Source organism: Lolium perenne, chromosome 3 (assembly GCF_019359855.2).
Source record: "Lolium perenne isolate Kyuss_39 chromosome 3, Kyuss_2.0, whole genome shotgun sequence".
Lineage (NCBI taxonomy): Eukaryota > Viridiplantae > Streptophyta > Magnoliopsida > Poales > Poaceae > Lolium > Lolium perenne.
Window position 1 is genome coordinate 59,589,995 of NC_067246.2, and position 23,894 is coordinate 59,613,888.

Genomic DNA, 23,894 nt, shown 5'->3' on the forward strand with positions numbered 1-23,894 from the left:
CGCGAAAATTTCCCCCGTTTTGCGATGAAATGCACATCCCATTTCTAAATCTACCCTTCGTTGTTCCTATGTTCTGGGTTATTACAGGAACCCTCCCAGTTCCGGCCTCCTGGCGCCGCAGGCCCCACGGTGGGCGCCAACTATCGTTGCCTATTCGACGGTACCCTGGAGGAGAGATCCTCACGGGGGGAGAAGAAGTAGGGGCCATAGGGCGGAGAGTCCTCGGGGCAGTGGTAAGCGATTTACCCAGCTTCGGAACACCTGCTCGAAGTCAGGGCCTAGTGCTGCTTGTCTGGAATTATATGGGCGCTTTCGCGTTGTTACAATGAGTTGTGGTTGTGCCTCTAGGGCTCCCAGGATCCGGCTTATAAAGTCGCACGGATCTAGGGTTTACATGGAGAGTCCTAGCCGGAATACAAGTCACCTAACTATGGTACAATATCTTGTTGTGTACGTCAAGGATCCGCCATCCCTTGTACGTCGTACCGGATCCGCTACCTCTAATGGGCCAGGCCGGATCCGACGTCCAACGTCAGTCCGGTGGATCCGGCTCCTTGTTCCTGGGCTGGACTTCATCCATTTTGATCTACAACAACTGGGCCGCCTGATGGGCCTCATGCCACCATCACCGTCTATGGGCCACCCGGGCTTGCCGGATCTAGGCACTGTCGATGGTACACCCATGAAGTATACCCACAACAGGATGCCTCCTCCCGGTCTCGTTGGTTGTCCTCTTTGGTCCACGGTGAAACGGCAGTGGTGATTGCAAGACCGTGGTGGCGCGAGTTGGTGGGCGGCAAGGTTGGTGGAGCGCGATGGAGTGTCCGGTCGTGGTTCTTTGGGGGACGGGAGAAATCCTTGTCGGATGGCCGACACCAACGCGGTGACACTCGAGGGCGCCGCCATTCCCTCTTGAGGGGCGTCAGGGTTCCCCCTCCCCACAACCCTCCCGCATATCGGGGAAACCCTAGGCTTTGTCCGGGCAGTAGCGTCGACATCATTGCATCCCTTCTTGAAGGTGCTGCTTTGGTATGCGGCGCTTCGGAGGGCCAAGATCGTGGTGGAATTCTTCGGAGGGCGCAGCGGTTGCGGATCATCACTGTTTTCGTCGATCCAGCTTTGTCGACATTGTTTTCCTTTTATCTTCTTCTTTTGTTTCCTTTTGGGCTTTGTTGTGCTGTTTGCCCAGCGATGGTCTCTATGTTGTATCGGTGGTTGCTATATTAATATAGCGGGGCAAAAGCCTATTTCGAAGAAGAACCACTAGTATAAAAAGACATGACTAGCGAGTCGTCAACAACCATATGTTGGGAGCCCGGAGATAAAGCCGAATATAATTTGGATCTGGCATCAAAATATTACACAAATTAATAAATAGTACACTTAGAAGCAAAAGCCGCCACCTGCGTGAAAACCTAGACGCCTCCACTTCAGCCTCCTCCATAGATCGGTTCTCCCTCCTCCGGTCAGCTTCGCCTACGTCGGGAGGAGTAGGGAAACCGATCTATGTGTGGTGTTTTCAGTAGATTATGTTAGGGTTTTGGTAGCTGTCTTCTTGTTGGTTTCCTCTCAATGGAGATGGCATCATCTGCAATAAGTGAACTTCGGTTTTTTGTTCGATGACAAGGATCTCCTTCGTCAATGATGATGTTTTCTCATAGTTGCGGCGAGGAGGATTATCCTCGCGGTTTTTGTCCCGGCTGCCTATGTCCTCGACAATGGTGATTTGCACTCTCCGCTCTCCAGCGAAGCCGACAAGGCTAATCGGTTGTTATTCCCTGACATGGTGGTCTTGATACTATGCGAGAATCTTCTTTGATATTTTAACGATTGTGTGCGTTCATGTAGCATTAGCATTGCAACTATGCGAGAATCTTCTTTGATATTTACATGTCTATGGTTTGATATCTGTTGGCTGCCTTCAAGAAAGTAGAAGATTGTGTCATTGAAGAGTTTGTAAACCTCAAAGATTTGCTACTATCTTTTAAACTTTATTTTGTAATCATTAGAGATAACTCGTGTATCTCTATCATGTATTATTATTACTATAAATATATGTGGTATTGATTGTAAAAAAATATACTTAGGAGCAAAAAGAAAGTAAATAGTTAATCACTGACAGACGCAGAGTCCACTTACGATCATCACACGTCACCAGACTTCCAAGGACGCGTATAGTGAGCTAAATTTCAAATGCTCGTATTTACAATTCAAACGCGGCTGCCTTCATGGTCATGGCACCGTGTCGTGTACAAGGAAACTGAAATATTTAGAATTGCAAACATACTCATGCAAAAGAGGACTGCATACGGGCCACATAACAAAATCTCATACAAAGTCGTCTCAACAGTCTGCAGACGCAAGGTTCGCATCAAGTTTTCAGAGTTTTTGGTTCCTAACAAAAAAACATAGGGACTATGAGTTCCTGCTAGCTCTACTCTTGTGAAAGCTGGCACATGTTGCAGCCTGCAGTCCAATGCGCAGGGCCGCACCTCACTGCTCACGATCGCCAGAAGGATTCTTCATGAGTTCCCTTGCCTTCCTGCAAGAATTCAACCGGGTGAAATGGAAATGTCAGCTCTAACGAAAAATCCTCAATTTGCAACTCAATATCTACATGATTCCTTTCTACTGAGAGTCTCAGACCGTAAGAAACAAAAGAAGTTCTTAAGAGGTGTGGAACGAATTGCTACTGGCACATAACCAATTGCTTCTATGGTCAACCTGAAACCATACTACTAACATTTGGAAGACCCTCAAAAGATACAAGCAGTAGACAGTAGGTTACCGTAGTTCATTCTCAATCTCGACATTCCCAGGATCCAATTTTTGTGCATCCAAGAGAGCATCACAGGCTTGTTTATACTCCTGGGTGCAGAGCAAATCAAGGAACATAACCAGACAGCGACATCAATATGAAAAAAACTGGCAAGCTAGACACACACCTTAAGTAGCATGTGAGCTGCAGCTTGTCGGTAGCAAGCTTTTCCCCATTTAGGTCGCAGCATTCTGCACCTGAGAGCATCTGACAAAGCATCTTCACCATTGCCCATGAGCAGCTTACAGAGACTCCTGTTTGCATACAGTGTTGCACTCTCTCCATGGGCTATTGCCTATGGTCAAACATGAGAGTTCATGCAAATATTACTGTTTGTCTAAAAAAACGCAAATATTACTGTATACTTAATGTTATGCCATTAAAAAAAGCTATACTATAACACTATTCATGAGCTATCACGTAGAAAGATGTCTAATACTGCAGAACGGAGTTGCAGAACACATTGTCGAATTAGACTGCTTGGCTTGTTCAATTTACATGTACAGTCAATTTAGCTACAGTTAAACCATCTGGTGCATAGTCATCAGCCATAATGTCGAACACATTGGCAGAAACATTAGACAACCATGTCAAAGATTCACATATCCGATGATATTATCTCTTTTAAAACCTGTGTAGATTCTGTCAAATAAGTTTCTTAAGTGAAGTCAGATATGTGCATATTAATCTCCATCAGTTGAGATCAGTCCCAATCAGACAAATCACGCAAAATCATGTTAAGTATTTACAGGGAAAATTACCTAGCATCTACATATCACCCATTTGTTGTTTCATATCTATCATATGCATCAAGGACCAGACAATCTTTGTTTTAATTTTGTCACCCTAAATGGGCTCCATGATTGGATGTTCCATTCTACCCAAATGGTAAGATTATGAATTTTAGCACATTGTTATTTTTAGGGGCTTCAGATTATATCCATTTTAGATGGGCCTTGGTCCTTCAGTTAGATGTATCGTGGCTGCATACACAATACTTCATCTGACATAGATGTAGTGATGGACCTCATGGAATCATTGTGTCATACTCCCAGTGTTCATTATAAAATACATTGTTTTTTGGCCAACTGATGTAAATAAAAGTAGATCACAAGAAACCAACTTAGCAAACAGCAAAATGCTCTCCTGTAAGTTCACTGGTAAAAGAAAAAACGAACCCTCAAAACCATTATAGATAACTGCAAGAGGTTTACCAAATCATAAAACCCAGATGCCATCTTATACTCCTTCTGCTTGAATGCTGTATCAGCCTGTGACTTTAAGAAATCTTTCCTTCTTTCACGGTCCCTTTGCTCCTAGACAATAAATAAATGGGACATGAATTGAATGTTGAATTTTTAGAATAATCATCACTTAATATGATAATTTCTACTGGAAAAGAAGTTCAACAACTTTGTATTTGACATTCATAGTGTGGTGTCTCGGTGCCTATCAAGCTGCTTCAAATGGAGATATCCATTACTGGTCTGAAGCTCAAAGTGCAGCAACCTGTCAAAATCTAAGCTTCCAAACTGGCATAAGGGCCGAATGTTTCATTTTTCAGAGACGAGCTGTGCCAATTTTTATTCGGATCAAACCCAAAAGTCAAAGTCTTAAAAGCGACTCCTGCGGAACCTTTTTTCGGGACGGGGGATCCCCAAGTCTCTGCATCAAGTGATGAATATGGCCACCTTTATAAAAAAAAGTCCAGTTTTACATCCACATAGTATCAGCAGAAAAGTAACGGGTCTGAAAAGGACAGTGCAGATAGATCTCTATGTTAACAGGCTTTCCTAAGTTTTGGATGGGTGTGAACTGTGTACTTAACGTCCACTGCTGGGAAACCAATCTGAATTAACGTCTAAGTAGTGTCTCTTATATATGCCAGGGTCCAGGAAGCATCAACCTGTAAAAAAAATCAGGACTCCGAGAGGCACCCGTACATGGCGAGGGACAGAAAACAACACATGCATTTATAATGGATTTTTAGATGGACATGCATAAGTTCAGAAAATAGAAATAACATGCATAATACATACAAGTAGCATGTAGATTATACACTTGGTTATCTTTGTAAGATCTATGCAATCCTTTATGGTCTAGTGGTGTTATAGATTATGTTGATGTGGGTTGGTCAAATTAGTAAGAAATTTTAGTTCTGCTCATATAATATAATTACTTGCAAAACAATGTGTACATGTTTGGATATAACAAGCTCTAACGAGAACAAAGCGACATATGCTATTTGAGTAATAGGGGAATGAGTGCAAGCACCAGGAGGTGGCCTGACGTTGCACAAATAAAAGAACACAATTGCATTAAACCAATGACATGTGGATGAGAAGATCGTCACAACTTTAGATATGATTGAGCCTTTGATTACTTAGATTTAATTACTGATGCATAACTCCTCAAATTGTTTTGGTTGGTATAGACTCCAAAGGGTGACGAGAGTTGAGGAGTAAAACCTAAAGATCAGTATCAAGACCTCTTCAGAGGGCAAGATCCTCAAAATGCATGAATAACAGTTAAATATGACACGATGCCAAGCAATACATGGATGCAATTTTCCATGGGGTTGAGCACTTGCTAGAAATCCTATGTAATGCATAGAAAAGGGTTCTATAAGATAAAATGTTACAAAATTCCTATGAAATTCTTCAACCACAAGATACCATTAGTTTATGGTTGTCCACAGGGAGAGCAGACCTCGCCATTGATTTCCTTAGTAATGAATCAATATATTTACAAACAACTTGATACGCTTGATCTAATTTCCATCAAAATTCAATCATGCTTTTTTGGGTTGCACATATTGGCTATTATATTTGAACACTATTTTGGATGAGTTAAATTTAACAGTGTTTGATCACGAGACCAAATAAGTTAGAATAAGAAAAATAAAAATAAACAATGTGCAATAAGTCTAGAAATGAGGAACATCAGGACTCTTTTCTGTACTTCAGAAAAGTGCTACTATAGCACACTCATTCTTTTCTTTATCACTGTTGTCAGCAAAGTAAGAATAATGTTGCAATCTACCAAAAACCATGTGATGCCTGCAGTGCAAAGTAGATGGCGGGCAACAGGAAACATGAGAATATGAGCAGAGGTCAAGGTATTACTTCTTTCACGAAAACAACCAAAGAGAACACATTGAATATGTTCTCACCAATTAGGTACATAGTTGGATAATAAAGGGCTCAAATATATACGAGAAAGATAGCATTATCTAGGCATCAAGAATTTAGTCACAAGAGAAAAGAGTGCGGCATAATTTAGAATTAGCATGTCACTGAAAGAAAATATATTGTTCAGGTGACATTATTACTACTACCAACTAGACACCCTCTACATGGTTCTGGTGCACTTCCCAACCAAGGTATGATAAACCATATCTATGCACCATATTCAAGCATTCCCGTAGCAGAGAGCATCTAACAATTCTACAGCATTACGAGATTTGCCTCGAAGCTCTACACAACATAAGCTTAAGACAGTTAATAGAATTGAGAATGGCGTACTATTTACATGCAAATATCACTTTTAAAATATTACAGGAATTACTTTGACATAAGAGTCGATCTTATCAGGTGTATGGTGTACTTTTCAACCTTGGAAGCAGCAGAATTCTTCTACTTTATGATTTGAACCAATTATTCAGTCTAAAACCGAGTTTGGTTAGCATTTTCAACTCATAAAAATCCAGGGTTTTTTATATTATATTCTGTTACCAGATTGATAGAGCATACCACACATGGATTCATGATGTGTATTGGTGTGCAGCATTGTTGCTAAACCAGGGGAAAATGTTATCTCTACCCTTCTAAATTACAGTTACTCGTTTGTTCTTAGCTAGTCAGCACTTAATAAACTGTTTATATGGTTATCACAAGTTGACACACCTAACAGTACCTCCATATATAAAAAAATTGTAATTCTCTGATTGAACATATGGTGTCAACTGTCAAGCATATAGTAACCACAGCTCATTATAACAATGAATGGAGAAATCAGAATACGAACAAAATAAAAGTTTAGCTTTCAAGCAATATTCAACACAAAAAACAGCATAAGAACAGAAAATAACATACCATTGGCTTTCTAGCTTCAGTTTTCGCGTGAGAAATTACTCCCTCAATAGTCCACTTTGGGACATTTGGAAGTGGGGAAGTAAGAGGAAACAACATTTCAACCTCTTCCCTGCAATCACGTAACGCAGCAATCTCTACTGGCAACCTACCCAACTGGACAACAGAAGGAAAAGTAACTGTCATTTGTTTTATTTTGATGGAAAAAATCTATGACATTCAAGAAGGGAACATTTAGAATATAGAAAAAGAACATAAACATCACATAATGTATAAATAATGAATAAATGTAATATTTTCAGAAAGAACCAGGATCACGGTAATTTTTTATATCAAATATATCAACAAAGATTTTACCCATCAAGCATTTTCAATTTTTCTAAGCATTTAAAAATGCTAACGCAAGTTCCATAGAGAGGCATTTCAGCCAAAAAAAAGTGGCATCCCACTTACGTACCCATCAAATAAATAGATAAAAGTGGTTGCTGTACACATGATTTATTCAAGAGATCTTTTGACTGATGGTAGCATCAATATAAACAGGCTCTTGGAGTAAAGAATGAAAACAAAATATCAGCAATTGGGATGCAGAACATATAGTAAACCAAATAAATCCAATATATTTTATTGTTTGCTGCATGCATGGATGCATACATTTGAGAAATGCTGCTACCCAGAATGATGAGACCTCCTATCTCATAAACTGATTAATTATGCATCGATGTGACCTTTCTTCAAAAGGGAAAAATACTGATATATATTGCAAACTTGTTGGATACAAGCATGTGGCAAACAGTTTTCGGAAATGGTATATGTATATAGGCTAGAATAGAATAGGCATAGTCATTCAGCTGAAACTCAATAGTAGACGATCAACAGAAAATAACAACTGTATATAGATATAGACCATTGAGAATTGTGCTGTATCCAAGTGGTGGATGCACAGTGGTGTCACCCCGCTCACCCGGGCTCAATTTCCCTGAGGTGAATTAACATCTAAGTATGTGAGGAGCCTGCATATGTCCTTTTTTATAATGATATGAACTTTTGGGTGAAAGGTCAAGACAACTATACTACGCACAAGTGCAATTTCCCATTAGCATAGTCGACGACACAAAGCAACCTAAACTCATTCCAAAATAGCTCCCCAAATAATAAGAAGAGCTGTATAATACTACTCGTTGTATCATCAGAAGCTTTAATAGATGACATGTTGCATACCAGGTCAGCAAAATATATAGAAATAAATACAAAACATACATCATCGGGAATATTGGGATCTGCGCCAGCCTTCAGTAGAAAATGAATGAACTTGGTATATCCTCCTCGTGCCGTAGCAAACACCAAAGGAGTCATAGCGCAACCCTTGCCATCAACATTGGCACCAGCCTGTGAAAAGGATTGTGCAACAGAATGTTCATGGTGATAAGCATGACAGAGCTATGGCAGCTGAGAGAAATCACAACATCATGAAAAATAATCCAGAGGATTCTCACCTTAATTAGTAGCTTCATGCACTTCAATGAACGGAAAGTAAGAGCCATACACAAGGGATCTCCCATACCGCCCACAACGATGTTAGGCTGAAATCAGGGTGTTGTGTTATTAAGAAACTCAGGTGGCAAGATAAACTAAAGAGATTATTTTCAGATGAACAAGGCTATCCTAATTTAAAAGTATATCGTCATACAATCTACCAGTTGTGTTTGGTGGTTCAATGGATCAGACGGTAAGTGGGTCATCGAATCATAATCCAGACTAAACACATTTTTTGGATTTTATAAACCTAAGAAATGATTATGTACTGCAGTATCTAAGAATATGCTACTCCAAGCAACCAAAACAGTCCCAGTTGAAGCCATATTTGTCCACATCATCTAATTTGTTGGCAAACTAAAAACTAACTGTCCAAATTAACTCTGGATCATGAGAAATAAGAAATAGTGCAAGGCATAATATACATTTGCGTGGTGGTCCAACAAAATCTTCAGTGTCTTATCCTGCTCATTTGTAGCAGCAAAAAAGAGTGGGGTTCCACGGCCACTGTCCACGTCGACTGGCACTCCTTTTGAAAGGAGGAACTCTGTTACCTTACAACATCCTGAGGTGAACAAGATGATTCCGTAAGTCAAATGTCCACAAACAGTGAACACACTGATTGTAGAGTACATGGTTACTAGTACAACCAGATTGATTGCAGAAACTATATGTAAATGTGTTTGTCAAGAGCGCACCTGCAGACACAGCATGGTGGAGAACTGTGCGTCCTTTGTCATCTACTTTCATTAGATCACCACCACGATCAAGAAAGTACTTTACGATTGGGACATCACCAGACTGAGCAGACGCCATAAACGCATTCATGCCTACAGTAAAGGTACATCCTCAGCGCAATCAAAAATCTCATGTTGTCAGTGTCCAATCGTTGACATGTGAGTTACCAATTTCAAACATGGTGAAACAGATAGAGAAAGACCTCGAGCTGCAGGGCCATATCCAGGAGCATTTACATCTCCCCTCAGCTCCTCCACCAAATACTTGCAGACCTCCAGATGGCCAAAGGATGCCGCGATATGCAACACAGAAAGTCCACCCGTGTTGAAAGAAAAGATGGCCGACGTGTCACCTTTATCTTTGGTAAGACTCTTTACAATGCCTGCCCTCAAAAGTAAAATAGTCATATTATAGAAGCGGGTAGACAAATTAACAAACTAATAAACCAAAAGAAAAGAAGCAAACATGTGAAATGGACAAGAACCTCGTGAAGTTAAAAGGGACCAATCTAACATTGCTGGACTGTTACCCAGTGAAAATACCACACAGCCATCATTTCAGAGTTCTTGCTTAGACAGTAGATTTGGATGTAATGGACAATCGGATCATTTCATCCAAAGTTGGCGCATTTATACTGTGACTTGTTAGTATTTATGTCTGTTGATTCAGTCCATGATAGCCCAAATGATGTAATCATGCGAGTGCGTTGACCCATCCTAAAATTGCATGTCATGTTTGTTCTCAGAACAATATTTTGATTATGGGAAAACATTCGACAAGAGTTACTGGATAGCAAACTGTTACGAGTAGTATAACTGACAGAAGCATAGAACTATTTTCTTATGACAACTTATATATAGAAAACTGTATTTGTAGGAAGTGCACACTGTAACTACGCAAGAAGACTAAACATTTCTTCCTACATTGCAGAACAAAGACGTACACGTGGCAGATGCGGTGCTTCTCATGCAAATCTAAACATTTCTTCCTACATTGCATCCAACGCCCACTGAATGCATCATCAAATCAAGCGATCAATATATAGCATCCGACCAAGCTAACCGTATACAACATTACAGACAGAGTACTTTTATTCCGTGGATAGAGGAGTACTTTTACAAAACACAGAATCCTGCAAGCAGACAGCTAGGCGCAGGCCCGCAGCAATGCAGCATATCTGAACAGAACATCCTCCGACCCCGCGAACACAGCACGCGCGCGCACAACACACGTAGCCAAGCAGCGTGTCTACAGCCGGACCGAAGTGAGGAAAAACCACATGACTGGATGCGGGGGGGTCAGGAGGATCAAGAGTAAGGGGCTACCTTTTAGGCGGCCGAGGTTGCCGTCAGTGGCCGCCTTGAAGAGAGCCTGCCCACCTGCAGACGCCGCGAGCGCATGTCAGCCAGAGTGGGGAAATACCGCGAATGGGGCCGAATCTGCAGGAGCTGGAAGCGAGGGCTCGACGACGTACCGTCGCCGTCGCCGCCGGCGGCGGAGGAGGGGCGGTAGATGAACGGGGCCGCCATGTCAGGCGCGCAATCTCCCTTGCGGCGAGCGGCGGAGAACCCCGCGGTGCGCGGCGGCGTGGTGCGGCGAACGGGAGCTTGGGGTTTCAGCTTGGGGACGCCTTCCACTTTGGAGCTCTGCTCTGGCCGGGTTTTGCCCGGTGAAAAGTGGCGAGGACGGCGACGGCGCGGTACAGTGGGTGAGCCTGGTGTTGGTGCACCGGAATCTCTATGTGGTTCGCCGGTCGCGCGTCCACGCTCGGCGTACGAAGACCAGGTCCATCCTGAACTCGTCGCTCGGGTGGGTGGGACGCGCCAGTGGTCGGGTGACACGTGTGGTCCGAGGACGAGCGGAAGGCTGCCACTCCCACGGAAATGGCGCCGAGGAACCGTAGGCGCTACTCCACCTGGGCAGCTCGAGCGAATCGTAGCCCTTGATTTTGAAAGAAGAGACCAGATCAGTCGCTACAGTGCACTCTAGACAGTGATTTGTTGGAAACTTGCATAGAAATGGTGTACTGATAGAACCGGCAGAGGAAAGGTAGAGAGAAAATGCCCCTGCTCGCAACGTAGTTTATTAGAGCATCTCTAGTGGATGGTCTATATGGAAGTGTAAAGCCCGTTTACACGTTTCTGGCCCAAAATCAGTCCCCAGTGGATCGTGTATACGGTCGTGGAAGCTTTACACGTCCATCCACGACGCTACTCATCGTGGAAGTAAACACGCCCGAGCCACGCTCGTGAAAACGGAACCTCTTCTCCCCAGCTCTGCTCCCGCTCGCATCCCGCCTTCGTCCGGAGCCATCGAAGCTCGCCGGCGGCCACTCCCCTCCGGTAAGCTCTCTCTCTCTCGCCCCTTTTTTTATTCCCGCATGTAGAGAAGAGGTCAGGGGAGGCGCGGGGAGTCGCACGGCGGCCGGCCCCCATCTCCAGATGCGGCGGCCGCTTGGCTCGCCAGATGCGGCGGCGCGCGCCATGAAGATGGGAGGGCGCGTAGAGAGGGGCTGGCGTGCTGCGACGGGTGCGGAGAGATGGCCTGTGGTGATGCGGCGGGCACGGAGAGATGGGCTGGGAGGCTGCGGCCGGTGCGGCCTGGAGGGCGGCGGCGCTCGCCCTGGAGAAAGGGAAGGCGGCGGGTGCGGCCTGGAGGCGGCGGCGCTCGCCCTGGAGAAAAGGAAGGCGGCGGGTGCGGCCTGGAAGGTGGCGGCGGGTGTGGGTGCGGCCATGGACAGTGGGGAGGCCGGCTTGGCCATGTCGATTTGGTATATGTCCATGTCAATTTGGGGCTTCTCCATGTCAATTTGATGCACGATCGTGGTCTGGGGCTAAAATAGTTGTGCTTTGATAGTGTTTTGCTACAGATTTTGTACTGATGTACAACCTGATGTGTACAAGAAGAACTCTCTGGTTACTAATTTGATGTTGGCTGTCTGTCTTTGTTGATTGTTTGCAGATGGATGGTGATCAAATATAGCTGTTGGAATATACACGTTCTGATTTACACGTCCTGATACACGTTCCACTGAAAAACTGGGAGGTGTTAAATTTAGCGATGTGTATATGAACGTGTATATAGAGATATACACGTCCAAATTTGCACCTTCCACTAGAGATGCTCTTAGAGCATCTCCAGTCGCGTCTCCCAAACCGTCCCCCAAAGCACGCCGAATCGAGCGTTTGAGAGACGTGTTTTGTTCGTGCCGCGTTTGGGGGACGTCGCTCCCAAGTCGCGTCCTCCAAACGTTGCCCCCCAAATATAAAAATAATTTAAATAGATAGAAGAAAACTCTTTACTAATATTCAAATCGGTTTAAATGAACAAATTACATATAAAACTTCGACAAAACATAATTAAATTACATATAAATTATTTTAAACTACTTCGTCTTCTTCTTCGATGATGGCTCCGCCTTGTCGTCGTCATCACGGTGGCGCTTCCTGCTCGTCACCTCTTGTGAAGAGGCGGTGTCGGCCGACTCGTCAGAGGAACTAGTGTCCTCCTCGTCGTCGCCGGTGCTCGCCGGCTGCGCCTTGGTCTTGGCCTTGGCCTTCGCTTTCGCGTCCGCCTCCACCTTCGCACGGGCCACCGCCTCCTCTGACCCTTCCTCCTCCACGTCCTCCTCCACGCCCAGCCATTCCTCCTCGCTGTCAAGTGCCGGCAGGGAATCGCCGCCGCTGCTGGGCGTCCGGGTTCTGTCCCACCAATGGCGAAATCCAGCAGACTTGCCCTCGCTGGAGGTGTCGGATGGAAGCTGTGAGGTGTAGCTCATCGTCGCTGGGGGTGTCGGATGGAAGCTTGGATGAATGGCAACAGGTTGAAGATCCGAAAGCGCCTACGTATATTGAGCGCGGATGAACGGTGGCGCAGAAGTCGAAGAGAGCGGCGGTTGCTCTTCCCAGGAGTCTGCGCTCCATTCCGGCGGTTGGCGCGTCGGTCGACGCGGTTGCCAATGCGACGGTTCCGCTTCCCGGCAACTGCACCGTCGCTACGTAGGTGGCGGTTGAGCATCCGAGCCGCTGACGTGTCGGGCCCGCTCGGTTCGCCTCGCTTTTCGTTGTGTCCGCCGTGCCCGGAGCGTCCCCTGTGGGACGGGGACGGGCTCGAGGCGCCGGACACCGTATCGGGGCGCGCCGGACAAAAATGGGCTTTGGGGGACACGGCTGGAACAGTTTTTTTATCCTGCCCCAAATCCCTTTGAGGGACGCTTTGGGGAACGCGGCTGGATATGCTCTTATCTTTTGGTGGTAGAATTATTTTGACCGAGAAGTGCCGCCTGGTTTATGATGTCCTTTTTTTTGGTAAAGAAAGGAGTTTTCAAACGTTTTGATTTTATTAGACGCCATGTGCTTTGGCAAGCAAAATATGGAGTTATAAAGTCTAGTTAAATCAGTTAAGAACCTCTACATTCTAAACCTTCGACATGGTGGTTTCCGCTTTCGAAGGTTTAGACTAGTCACAATGGGGAGTATCATATAGTAGTATCATGCATATGGTACTAGTATGTGATACTATCTTCACAATGCATAGTATCATGTAGTAGTATCATAGATTAGTTATATTTAGTGATTTGTAGAATCTCAATGCAAAAGTGTGTACAAGATTGCTTTGATATTAATTTTTCTAGTTCTACGTGCTATGATACAGTATCTACCTACGATACTACTACCATCTCTTTCTTCATTTATTGATGTGACACATCAGCTTTTTGCATGCATGTGATGCATGATACTAGCTATGATACTCCCATTGTGGGTAGTCTTAGATGGTAGGTGTTCTTTATTTAATGGTGAGACTTTTTGTTTCGCTTTTCGATGTAGCCACGCTAATTTCCTGAAAGTAGTACCGATATTGCTTCCCTGTCATATATGCATGCTCCTGCGCCTAAATACTACTGGCCGTTTTGGGGCTTCGCCCCTTTGTTTTAATTTGACCCTTGTCCTGCTAAAATAAATGCTATTTTTAGCTCCTCGATTTATTTTAGACAACAAAATATTTGTTTTGGTTCGTTTGGGCCGGACCGTGGATAGAAAATTGGCTGCATCCTTCAACCTGTTCGGGTTGGGGGCACACCCTAGCGGATCGACGCATTATTCCCTCACTGTCATGGATGCCGCGGTGTGATCATTGTCGGCTTCCCGCCACGGTGATTAATGCCACCTTCCTATGCAATGAAGCACTGCCGCCACCTTTAGGTCACCATAGTCTTAAACCTAGCTTTTATCTTGTCAAATGCACCAAACTAACTATCTATATATATTTCGTTGAATCTATGTTGATCGTAGTTGAAACTTTCGTTGAATCTAACTAAAAAATTCCAGTATCTGTTCTGCCACATGATTTCAGAAATCACAAAACTGGTGTCGGGTACCCATCCGTCTTTTCGGTTTGGGGTTATTGGGGATCAGCTAGAGATGCTCTTAGTCTTGTACTCAAACTGTAACTATGGAAAAGAAATTGAACAAAGTCACCAAAGTGCGGCCAGAATACGCGACAGATTCACTGCTTCTCGTGCAAATGATAGACTGTTTTTACAGTCAAGCCGAACAAGCTAAGTACACAGGCAACAGGTCACCGAGCAACAGTTTTGCAGCTAATATCTAATGTGCTAATCTTTCTACTTCTACTCATTACCATTCTGGCAAGTTCCCCATTCCTATCCAATACTTCTCTTCAATCTGCTCTTACTGCTAATTACCTGATCTTACTTCGTACCATACACAATCATGGCTTATCGGAAAAGCTACCATGCATATTAGCGAATGATAGTGCATTTAGCCATGTCCTGCTGCTTGAGGATGTACTCTACACTTCTTATCGAACAAGCAAGAAAGCCTCAGTTCTCGGGACGCTTTTCTATCTTCACACTCTTGGTTGAACAGCATTTGAATGGACCTGCATGTTGGAGTTGAAATTGTCAAATTCAAATAGATGGCATCAAAAGTCAAAACCCCCCTTCTTATAAAAGAAAAAAAAAGGTATGCAAAGGGATTAACTCACTACGTGAAATCTGCCAATTATAGGCACAAAATAACCATGTACTGATATGTGTGTTCTTCCGCAAAAAAAGAGAAAATAGCTCAAAAGTTCAACCGGTTGGCTCCTATGCGAAGCCAGCAAAAAGGTCAGATTGTGTAAAGACATTAAGCTGTCACACCGTATTATCTACAGTGTACAGTAGCTGCAATTGTAATGCCATCCATGTCCAGTTTTTTACCTGAAGGTGCTTTTCTTCACGATGGGTTACAGCTCTGTGCTTCACCTCTCCACGGTTTGTTGTGAGCTCATCCAATATCTCAGCATCATTTCTGTTGTCACAGCTTCCTGGAATAGAGCAATCATCCTCCTGCTGAGAAACCAAAAATTTCATATTAACAAACAACAACAGACTCCAAGGGTATTGTAGAGCGAAACATAATCTGGACTGACAAAAAAATAGCGTAGAGTGAGAGCTGAACTTGTACCAGTGTGTGTTCGAGGTGGACCCCTTCAAGTTCTTCATACTCAGCTGCGTCCAGTTCCCGCAGGTCATTGGGCTCGAAAAACTTTGGTAGAACGTGCTGCCTTATGAGAATCATGAGGAAGAAGGGTAGAGGGAAGAGGATCCCTGCTATTGGTATCCATGTTGTGCCGAAGCATATTAAGAGATAGACAATCTGGAAGATCGTAAAGACAGATATTGTTCTTGAAGGCACCGACTCCACAAAAGATGCATGGGGACCTTCAAAGACCCTGCAAAGGTTACAACAACGTGCGTTAGTGTAATCGGTTATATGGTCGCTGAGCTTACGACAACAGTATAATACAAAAGGAAGCAAGTAGGAATTTCATTTGTTCAGATGATGCAGAATAGACATTACTTGTAGCGTCGGCTTGCTCCAACGAACAGAAGCCGTATCCTTTCCCAAAACTGGTTCCCAGGTAGGCTATCGATGGCCATATAGGCGAAGTAACCCCAGAGAACCGAAGTGGGTATCATCTTGATAACTGGCATGGCTCCAACACAGCAACCAACTAGTAAGGATTGCAGCAGGTTGCTTAGTCTCTGTTCATTCACGCGAACAGGCAAATGGGCTTCAATATGTTTTCTAGGATCAAATTCTCCAGCCAATTTCCCTTCTTCGTCACCTTCACGCAGCACCGCATCCTTCAAACTCTTCAAGTCCTTGTCAACAAAATCAGCCTGCACCACATTTTTTAACATATGAAGATGTAATTGATAACATTTCCACATAATCAATAAAATATTAACATTAAACATTTACTGAAAATAAATAAGGTATGGAAACATCGCGTGTGAAAAAGAAGGTTGCAGAAGAACTACATGACTTTAGCCTAGAAGTCATTCTGGCAACTGCTGCAACATCATTCGCTACAAACTTAATGTCATGTGGAAAACATATGAACAGTAAATTACATGGTAAGATATAAACTAGTTTAGTAACAATGACTGGAAGACTCACATTCTGTATGCTATCCATTTGGATGAAAACTTCCTGCATCTTGCCATATATTTCCAAACTGCTAGCACTTTTCACCATCCCCTCTTTGGCAGTTTGAAGCATCTTTTTACGTAGAAACTATTTGACAGAAAAAAGAAGACATGTGAGAAAAGCTGACTGCCATACCATAAGACACAATCAGTCTGAACTTTACTAACCTGTCCCCTGAGTACAGCAAGGCTTCTTGTATGCATGGGGGACTGAGGAAGCACTCCATTTGATGGAGGAATTCCAAGCAAACCACATAGTAGGACCTGAACAATTTACATACTATGAGAAAAGGAAATTCAACATTGTATATCAGAACTTGAAGTTAAAATGCAGCGAGGATTAAGGATAGATGGGGAGGGGTGTCTATACAGCCCCCCTAGTGGCCCTCTCCATTAATCCACATTCCTTTGTATTATGGCAGAAATATAAATGGATTGACAGCTTTGTACTGACATATAGCAAATTATTAATGGTTCTTAAGAAAACCATGGAAAGACATACAAAAGAAGAGTTAATGTAAATAAACCCATTATCTGATAAAATGACTTAAGACACCACGTACCATGAACCCAAGTACCAAAATGTCATAATGGTAAGCAGAAGGCTTCTTCAAATTAAACTCCTTTTGCTGAGCCAACTGTGAAGCTACACTATGATCAAAGAAATAAAGTCCTGCAACCATCAAAGCAGGCACGATCGCTGCAAATATATATGCTGGAGGGACGGAAAACAAATCCTGAAAGTGAACACCAGAAAAAACATTCAGGAACTATGTATAAGCTCTACTAAGTTAATTTAAACTAGGAAGTCCATAAATAATATTTGCACATCTAGAATCACAAGTCATGTGACTTAATACCTTTGCTACGGTCCAATGTCCTAGTGAAATTGACTCCCAGGGAAGTGGGCTGTAGAGCCTCCTAGGCACTCCTGAAGGGACATGGCTTGGTAGTGCATATGAAAATGCTGTCCACACTACTACCATAAGAGGGACACCATAATCGGCAATGAAGCCTCTAAGCCATCCTGCAAATGGCAATTCAAAGGCACGGTGATCAGTGGCTCAGTGAATGGAAAAAAAAAAACATGGAGCTAGAGCATAAAACAGAATTTTGGACACAACTGGAAGCTGATTCAGAATGCAATGGTATTATTTCAAGGGCTTAAGGAGCATAATTTGTTTTTTAAAAAAATGGCCATGATTGGACTACAAATTCTGCAAAGGAAACAGCTCAGCCCAACCACAGCTTAATAGGCCCAGCCTTAAGCTGACCTGACCCACCCCTAAAATGAGCTCCATGGTTGGCCAAGTCTATGCTCAAGACTTATCTGAACCAGGCCCAATCCTATGTCCAGTCCAGTACGATTTTTCCTACCCTCTTCCACTTAGCAAATTGAAAGGATGTGATTGATTTGAAGATGCGTGGTGTACGTCAGTACGTGACACGAGAGTTCGGTTTGCACAGACAACAACAAGATAAGGGGCAATAGAAAACGTGTTCCCAACCTATGCCATACAGCCATGACCTTGCCCGCCTAGTCTTCAATGCAGTGTATAGCAAGCCAATTGAAAAGATAACACCAAGTAGGCCATTGACATATACCCACTGGAACTGGTATATCGGTGAAGTGCGGTCGGCAATCTCAAATTCCAAAGGCTTACTGAACTCGCTCACAATTCCCTGCCAATAGACAGGTTGCATGTTAAGTATTTCCTGCACGTGGTACAAAATAACAAGGGTTTGCTAGAAATAGCAGCACCTTGATAGCTTGCTGCAGGAACAGAACAGTGATGAGCATCCCAAAAAGCTCTCCTGCAACCCTTGTGAATCTGCTTATCACATTGGAAGCATTGATCATTGCCAAAAGAAAGAGCATGATAGCAGTCCAAATGCAGACCCTGCCAAGAGCAACCAAACGCAGAGCATTTATTTTTATGATACCAAAAGCTATCACAGGATCGGGTCTAATCTATTTTAGTACTACGTACCATCCAGCCCAAGCCAAATATAGCCGTTCCCCCAGACCCGGCTGCTTCTTGGCATAGTTGTAGAGGTACGTGTACATGATAATTGTAGGCTCTGCCACTCCAACGATCAGCAGTGGCTGCCCTCCGAGAAAGGAATGTATTACGCCACATATCGCTGTGGATGCCAATGTCTCGACTGTGCTCAGGATTCCATCTGAAACAAAGAATCAATTATTTCTGGTTACAAATTAGATGAGATTGAAGCCCAAGTGCAGCATAATAGTAATTAGGAGGGAAAGTACTGACTTGTTTCGTTGCTCAGCTGCTCTCCGAAGGCGATGACAGGGAGCGCAGACGCGAAGAACATATACATGGTAGGTGCCAATATCCTGGCAAAGCAACATAAGCGAGCTTAAATTTAAAATTTGACTGGACGAGCCACTAGAGATGATCTGGTTCGGTTTATTATTAACAAAACTCACCTGAATCCTGTTCGGAACCCTGCAACCCAGTCGTCCTTGTACCAAGATGCTCTTCCTTTGACATCAGCGACCACTCCCTTGAAAGGGTTCCTCAATAGATCCATCAGCTGCGCACAGATCAGCCTTGGGAGAATCAGTAATCGCTGGCGAGAAATTTCCATGGAAATACTGTAGGCATTTGGTGACTGAAACCGTGAACACTCTAAAATAAATCAGTGGTAAATTTTGCATATTTACTTTGACGCGGAGTTTACTAATACTGGTACTACTACTAGTATACTAGTGATTCCACGGACAAAACACGAAGGAGGGAAGTAAATACACGACGAACAGCCCAACTTGCAGGTCCCCAAAACATGGCTACTCATCAAGGTAGTACTGTACTCTATTTCGAAGCGATCAAACTTTGCCATAAAAGCACATACGGAAAAGGATGAGCAGCTGCACCAAAACTGCGGAAACAGGAAGGGCACTGTGGAACTGACGCATTTGAGTGACTTAAATCTTGAGCACTCTTACAGAAAATCAGTGGAAAAGTTTGGGTGACTTATATCTTGAGCACTGTTACAGAAAATGAGTGCAAAATTTTTTTGCATTTACTTTGACGCGGAGTTGTTACTACTAGTACTGATCATTCACGAACAAGACACATGCCACTTTATGAACGAAGGAAGTATATAAACGACCTGACGAAGAACAGCCTGGAATTCCAGGTCCCAAAACACTGCAACTCAAGGTAGTAGTCTATTTCGAAGCGATCAAACTTTGGCATAAAAGCACATACGGAAAAGACGAGCTGCTGCACCAGCTCAAATTGCAGGTTCCCAAAACACTGCAACTCCAGGTACGACTCTATTTCGAAGCGATAAAACTTTGCCATAAAAGCACATACGGAAAACGATGAGCTGCTGCACCAAAACTGCCGAAACAGGAAGAGCTAGCGCACTGTGCAACAACTGACGCAGACAGTAGTATATCTATGCCCACGAATCAAACCCACAGTTAGCAAAACTGGCATGCAAATCCCAATGGAACTCGCTCCGCATCCACAACATGCGCGTAAACCGGAGACCGAGGTGAACGAACGCGCGCGGCGTCTGTCCATCCACATACTACTAGTTACCACGAACAACTCATGAACTCCGACAGTAAAACTCGATCGAGAAATTTGCACGCACTCGTCTGCGAATCGATCGCACGGCCTGCTCGACGGCTCGTGCGATTGTTTCTCCTGAAAAAAAAAAACTCGCACGACAAAAACGTTGAACCGAACTGGAACGACGCGTGCCGAATCAATCGGCAGGAAAAAACACGTACGGCAACTCCACATGGAGCGAGCGTCCGACCGGTGCCGAACCCCGCGCGCGGGAGGAGCGCCTCGCCTAACCGCGGCGGATCTAGAAACCGAACCGAGACTCAAGGGTACGGATCGGGAGGCGTACCGTTCCGGTGAAGGCGCCGCGGCGGCGCCGGGTCGGCGGCGGGAGAAGCGCGGGAGAAGGTACGTCGCGGCGCGGGTCCGATGCGCAATGCCGGATCCTCCTTCCCTCGGCGCTGGGGCGGAGACGTGCAGGACGTCGGCGGCGGGGGGGGGGGGGGGGGGGGGGGGGGGTGGAGTGGGCGGCGCGGTTGGGTTGTCGAGGGCGGAGGCGGCGTGATAGGCGGCTACTTATAAATGGACGGGGGTGAGGAGCAGGAAAAGAAACAACTGGAGGAGGAAGGGGCGGAGCGGGAGTGGGGACCACCGGCGAGGGGCGAGGAAGAGTAGCCGGGGGAGGAAGAGCGTTTTCTCCTCCGCTGGTCTCTCTGGCGAGTGGGATCCGGAGAGGCGAGACTGACCCTGAGTTGGCCCCTGTCGAGATCCGCGGCGACTGCGGCGGATCCTAGCCCTTGGCATGGTCGCGCCGGCACGTCTCCCTGCCACTGCCAGGTGGGGAACCGGGTGCGAACGCATGCACGGCCACGGTTTCTCGGATCGAATGAGCAAACAGGAAACAGCCAAACACCTACTCTACACTACACTTGCACCGCAACCAAGTTCACCCAAAGCTCTAAGGAATTAAATAACATATCTTTGCTTAGTTAGAGGGGAGAGAAGAGGAGACATAATGACATCTCCAACGAACGCGATGCATTTAATTGTCCGTGAGCGTCCGTTTGCGTCGCCCCGCGGACACGAAAATGACGCGAAAATGACGACATTGACGAACTCGGCGAACTTGTCCGGGAGCCGCTTGATACCGAGTGGTTTGTCGTCGATGCGGAGAAGGAACTCGAAACATCGATCCTCCTGCGAAGACGAGGAGGGCACAGGCGACGACGAGTGTGGGGCCGTAGTTGCTCCACCACGCCGGCCCCTGCCCCGGCCCCGGGGGCGCCCAGACCCGCAGGCTCGACCGCCTCGCTGGCCACCAGGACCCGCCATGGACTTCCTCGCGGGCCTGGCTGCGTCGCAGAAGAGCTAGGCGGCGCTACGGTGTAGCTTGTGGCGGCTAGGATTTGTGTGGAGGAGTGGATGAGGAAGAAGAGCGCGCACCCTCTTTATATAGGCCGAAGGCAGCGGCGACAGGCGAGGCATCGCCATTCACGTGGCGCAGACTGCCGAAGCGACGCAGCGCCGCCAGTCGCTGGCGCGCTTGAGAAGACGCGTCGACGCATGGTCGCTGCCAGGCGGGCCCGATGAAACGTCCGTCGGACGCGAGCGGACACTTTGCGCGTCCGCGCAGCGTCTGTAGAGACGCATCCCAGACGCATATTTGGGCCCCACGCTCCAAATATGGGCATCTCCAACAGGGCGACGAAACGGACGTTGAGCGACCGTTTTCGTCCGGCCGGGCCGAATGCATCTGATACACGCTCCAGTGGGGCGACACATAGTGACCGGGCCGTCCGCATTGACGCAAACCTGGCCAAAATATGCGTCTCAGATACGTCGCGGCGGACGCTGCGCAGACTGATACGTCTCAAACGTATCTATAATTTTTGATGCTCCATGCTTGTTTTACACCAATTCATATATATTTTGCTTACACTTCGTTGCACTTTTACATGATTTCCGGCACTAACCTATTAACAAAATTCCACAGTGCCAGTTCCCTGTTTTCTGCTGTTTTTGTATTTCAGAAAAGTTGTACAGGAAATATTCTCGGAATTGGACGGAACAAAAGCCGAAGTCAATATTTTATCGAAACGAAGATGAAGTCCAGAGGGGGTCGAAGAGGCGCAGCAGGGTGCCCAAACCACCTCTAGGCGCGGCCTGGACCTGGCCCGCGCCTGCGGTAGGTCTGGGCCCACCAGGCACCCCACCGACCTAAATCTTCCGCCTACATAAAACCTTCCACGAGAAAACCCTGAATATACAAGCCTCCATCCACGAAAAGTTCCGTCGCAGCTGCCATCGTCTAGACGAGTTTCGGGGGGTCAGAAGTTCCTGTTCCGGCACCCTTCCGGGACAGGGATTGACCCCCGGAGCCATCTCCATCGACTCCACTGCCTCCACTTCGACTCCATGACGGTTCGTGAGTAGTCCACCTCCTGGACTACGGGTTCTCGACTGTAGCTAGTTGGTACTCTCTCTCTCTCATGTACTTCAATACAATGATCTCATGAGCTGCCTTACATGATTGAGATCCATATGATGTAATCGGTATTGCGTTTGTTGGGATCCGATAAATTCTGGAATTGTAATCAGCTTGGGTCTTGTTGGTGATCATCGACCTCACCCGAGACAACGACGACGAGCAGTAGAGGATGCCTAGGTTTCAACCCTCTTATGCCAATTTTTCTTCTTTTTTTATTAGACGATACACTCGAGAAGAGCCTCGGATAAAATGGTGATTCACCTGCAGGTGTGGAGACCAATGGCTAGGAGATAGGATCACACGGCGGTGGAGCTGACGATTCGCAAGATCCGATCCGAACGCTTCACACCAGTGTCAGAGATGCTCCGGCTTAGGAGGTATCATGTTTCTTCTGTTTTGACACATGTTTGCCAGTCTGCGTAGGGGGCGTAGGCTTGCTATCTTTGATGTGTCTTACTTTACTTTGCCTTATTCGGATCCTTGATCCTTTAGTTCTTGTTGTTATGTTGTAAGGATTGGTTTATGATCATGTATTCTACCGTTGAAGCTTTATTAGAGCATCTCTAACAGACGCACTATATTTGGGGTGCTAAACCTCGCTTTCGCCGCGCTGTAAACGGATAGCGCGCGCTACGCTGAAATTTGCACCAACGGATGCTCTATTTTGCAGCGCGTTGACGCGGTAAAAAAGCTCCTCCGCCGGGCGCTCCATTATGCAGCGCGCAACACGACGCAAACAACAAACATACACAAGTATGCATCAAGGAAGATCAAACAACCATATAAATTCACAAATAAAATGTACCATATAAATACAACAAGTTGTTCACAACAAATACAACAAGTACATGAAATTGTTCACACCAAATACAACAAGTTTACGGACCAACATACAATAATACAGCATAGTTTTGAGACAATACAATACATAGTTTTCAAACAAATACAAGAAGTATGCAACAATTGTTGTCCATATCAATTCCACCATTCTTTCATGAGATCTTTTTGGAGCTCATCATGTGTGTCGTTGGAGCGAATGGCATGGTACGAGGCAATGAACCGGGCAATCCTATGTGCGGACCATCTCACTTGCACGGGAACCCCCGTCAACTTGTAGTGGATATGATCCACATCTTTCCCACGATCATCCTCTATAATCATGTTATGCATGATGACACAA

The 23,894-nt window shown here is 45.2% G+C and overlaps 2 protein-coding genes across 5 annotated transcripts; both read right to left on the reverse strand.

Annotated features, from left to right (window-relative positions):
* Positions 1-2,266: 2,266 nt before the first annotated feature.
* Positions 2,267-10,808, reverse strand: LOC139838422 (uncharacterized). Its single transcript, XM_071827962.1, has 12 exons — positions 10,658-10,808; positions 10,509-10,562; positions 9,386-9,565; positions 9,144-9,275; positions 8,871-9,010; positions 8,406-8,492; positions 8,170-8,298; positions 6,913-7,065; positions 4,033-4,134; positions 2,946-3,113; positions 2,789-2,868; positions 2,267-2,542 (listed from the first exon to the last, which is right to left on the reverse strand). The coding sequence occupies exons 1-12, from the start codon at positions 10,710-10,712 to the stop codon at positions 2,494-2,496; spliced, it is 1,329 nt and encodes a 442-aa protein (XP_071684063.1). The 5' UTR covers positions 10,713-10,808; the 3' UTR covers positions 2,267-2,493.
* A 3,838-nt stretch (positions 10,809-14,646) lies between these two features.
* LOC127339221 (boron transporter 4) lies at positions 14,647-20,716 on the reverse strand. Of its 4 annotated transcripts, none has more exons than XM_051365097.2 (14): positions 20,576-20,716; positions 19,134-19,240; positions 18,958-19,040; positions 18,673-18,865; positions 18,444-18,582; positions 18,190-18,364; positions 17,542-17,708; positions 17,245-17,418; positions 16,850-16,945; positions 16,653-16,769; positions 16,050-16,372; positions 15,654-15,921; positions 15,407-15,535; positions 14,647-15,084 (listed from the first exon to the last, which is right to left on the reverse strand). In XM_051365097.2, exons 2-14 carry the CDS (start codon positions 19,235-19,237, stop codon positions 15,052-15,054), a joined length of 2,001 nt encoding a protein of 666 aa, XP_051221057.2. In that variant the 5' UTR covers positions 19,238-19,240; positions 20,576-20,716; the 3' UTR covers positions 14,647-15,051. The 4 variants fall into 4 exon arrangements, 2 of the variants coding, with proteins under 2 accessions (XP_051221057.2, XP_071684065.1); XM_071827964.1 differs by having other exon boundaries at positions 15,407-15,538; XR_011754931.1 differs by lacking the exons at positions 18,958-19,040; positions 19,134-19,240; positions 20,576-20,716 and adding an exon at positions 15,190-15,289 and having other exon boundaries at positions 15,407-15,538; positions 18,673-18,880.
* Positions 20,717-23,894: the final 3,178 nt, after the last annotated feature.